Raw genomic sequence first — 1804 nt, 5'->3', positions numbered from 1 at the left:
GTCCTGTTGTAGGTGGGTCTTAGTCCTGGTGTAGGTGGGTCTTACTCCTGGTGTAGGTGGGTCTTCGTCCTGTTGTAGGTGGGTCTTACTCCTGGTGTAGGTGGGTCTTACTCTTGTTGTAGGTGGGTCTTCGTCCTGTTGTAGGTGGGTCTTCGTCCTGTTGTAGGTGGGTCTTAGTCCTGGTGTAGGTGCGTCTTAGTCCTGTTGTAGGTGGGTCTCAGTCCTGTTGTAGATGGGTCTCAGTCCTGTTGTAGGTGGGTCTCAGTCCTGTTGTAGGTGGGTTTCAGTCCTGTTGTAGGTGGGTCTTACTCCTGGTGTAGGTGGGTCTCAGTCCTGTTGTAGGTGAGTCTCAGTCCTGTTGTAGGTGGGTCTCAGTCCTGTTGTAGGTGGGTCTCAGTCCTGTTGTAGGTGGGTCTTACTCCTGGTGTAGGTGGGTCTCAGTCCTGTTGTAGGTGGGTCTCAGTCCTGTTGTAGGTGCGTCTTAGTCCTGTTGTAAGTGGGTCTTAGTCCTGTAGTAGGTGGGTCTCAGTCCTGTTGTAGGTGGGTCTCAGTCCTGTTGTAGGTGGGTCTTAGTCCTGTTGTAGGTGGGTTTCAGTCCTGTTGTAGGTGGGTCTCAGTCCTGTTGTAGGTGGGTCTCAGTCCTGTTGTAGGTGGGTTTCAGTCCTGTTGTAGGCGGGTCTCAGCTGGTCTTGTAGGTGGGTTTTAGAAGTCCTTCAGTCAGGTTCTGTTTTGTCCGCAGGGATCATTCTGGGCTTCGCTCTGAGGCCATACAAGATGAGCTACCGTGAGGTGAAGTACTTCTCGTTTCCAGGAGAGGTTCTGATGAGGATGCTCCAGATGCTGGTTCTGCCTCTGCTGGTCTCCAGTTTGATAACAGGTCAAACTCATCATCACAGATTTGACTATTTAATCAACAACAAACAAACTGTGGAATGTTTTAGTCACAATGCACAAAAAGAGGAAATCTTTATTTGTTAATAAACTGATTTATTTATCCTGATAAAGAAATGAAGTCCAGTAGTTTTATGATGATAAGTTCTTCATGTCTCTGACCTGTACATTCTGTTTCTGACTCTAATTGTACTTAAATAAATCTCCTTCCAAAGAAAAATTTCCATCAAGATAAGCTGAAACACTGAACTCCCACGTTGAGCCTGTCAGTGGCAGTAAATTCTTTAACGTCCTGCAGTCAGCTTATTTTCAGCCTCCTTCATTCCTTTGAAACACTTTTGTGACAATAATATCCACTGACAAAACATTTATCATTACTGAATGATTTCTTTAAAACACAGAACTGATTCATATCTACTGTTTGACTTTTATGGCCTCACTGATCTTAGGTACTCATGTAAATAAACCTTTCTCTTCATCAGGGATGGCAGCGTTGGACAGCAAAGCTTCAGGAAAGATGGGTGTGAGAGCTGTGATTTACTACATGACCACCACCGTTATCGCAGTCTTCGTCGGGATCATCATCGTCCTCATCATCCACCCAGGAAAAGGATCCAAGGAAGAGTTTGGGAAGCAGAGGACCATCGAACAAGTCAGCCCTGCCGATGCCTTCTTAGACCTGATCAGGTCTGAAACATAAAAACCTTTTTTTAAATGTGACTTTAACCATCGGAGCTCATCTCTAAATCTGTTCCCTCATTTCAGAAACATGTTCCCACCAAACCTGGTGCAGGCATGCACGCAGCAGGTGAGCCTTACCTTCAATCAATCAATCAATCAATCAATCAATCAATCAATCAATCAATCAATCAATCAATCAATCAATCAATCAATCAATCAATCAATCAATCAA

The 1804-nt window shown here is 45.0% G+C and overlaps 1 protein-coding gene across 1 annotated transcript in view; it reads left to right on the top strand.

Annotated features, from left to right (window-relative positions):
• Positions 1-739: 739 nt before the first annotated feature.
• LOC106531664 (excitatory amino acid transporter 1) overlaps positions 740-1804 on the top strand; it is a gene marked incomplete at its 5' end in the record, with an annotated part of 6340 nt that continues 5275 nt past the window's right edge. Inside the window, 3 exon segments of the mRNA XM_014027567.1 lie at positions 740-877; positions 1374-1578; positions 1657-1699. Of these exon segments, the coding sequence (XP_013883021.1) occupies positions 740-877; positions 1374-1578; positions 1657-1699 (386 nt within the window).

Source organism: Austrofundulus limnaeus, unplaced genomic scaffold (assembly GCF_001266775.1).
Source record: "Austrofundulus limnaeus strain Quisiro unplaced genomic scaffold, Austrofundulus_limnaeus-1.0 Scaffold664, whole genome shotgun sequence".
Lineage (NCBI taxonomy): Eukaryota > Metazoa > Chordata > Actinopteri > Cyprinodontiformes > Rivulidae > Austrofundulus > Austrofundulus limnaeus.
This window is presented reverse-complemented; position numbering and strand designations above follow the sequence as displayed.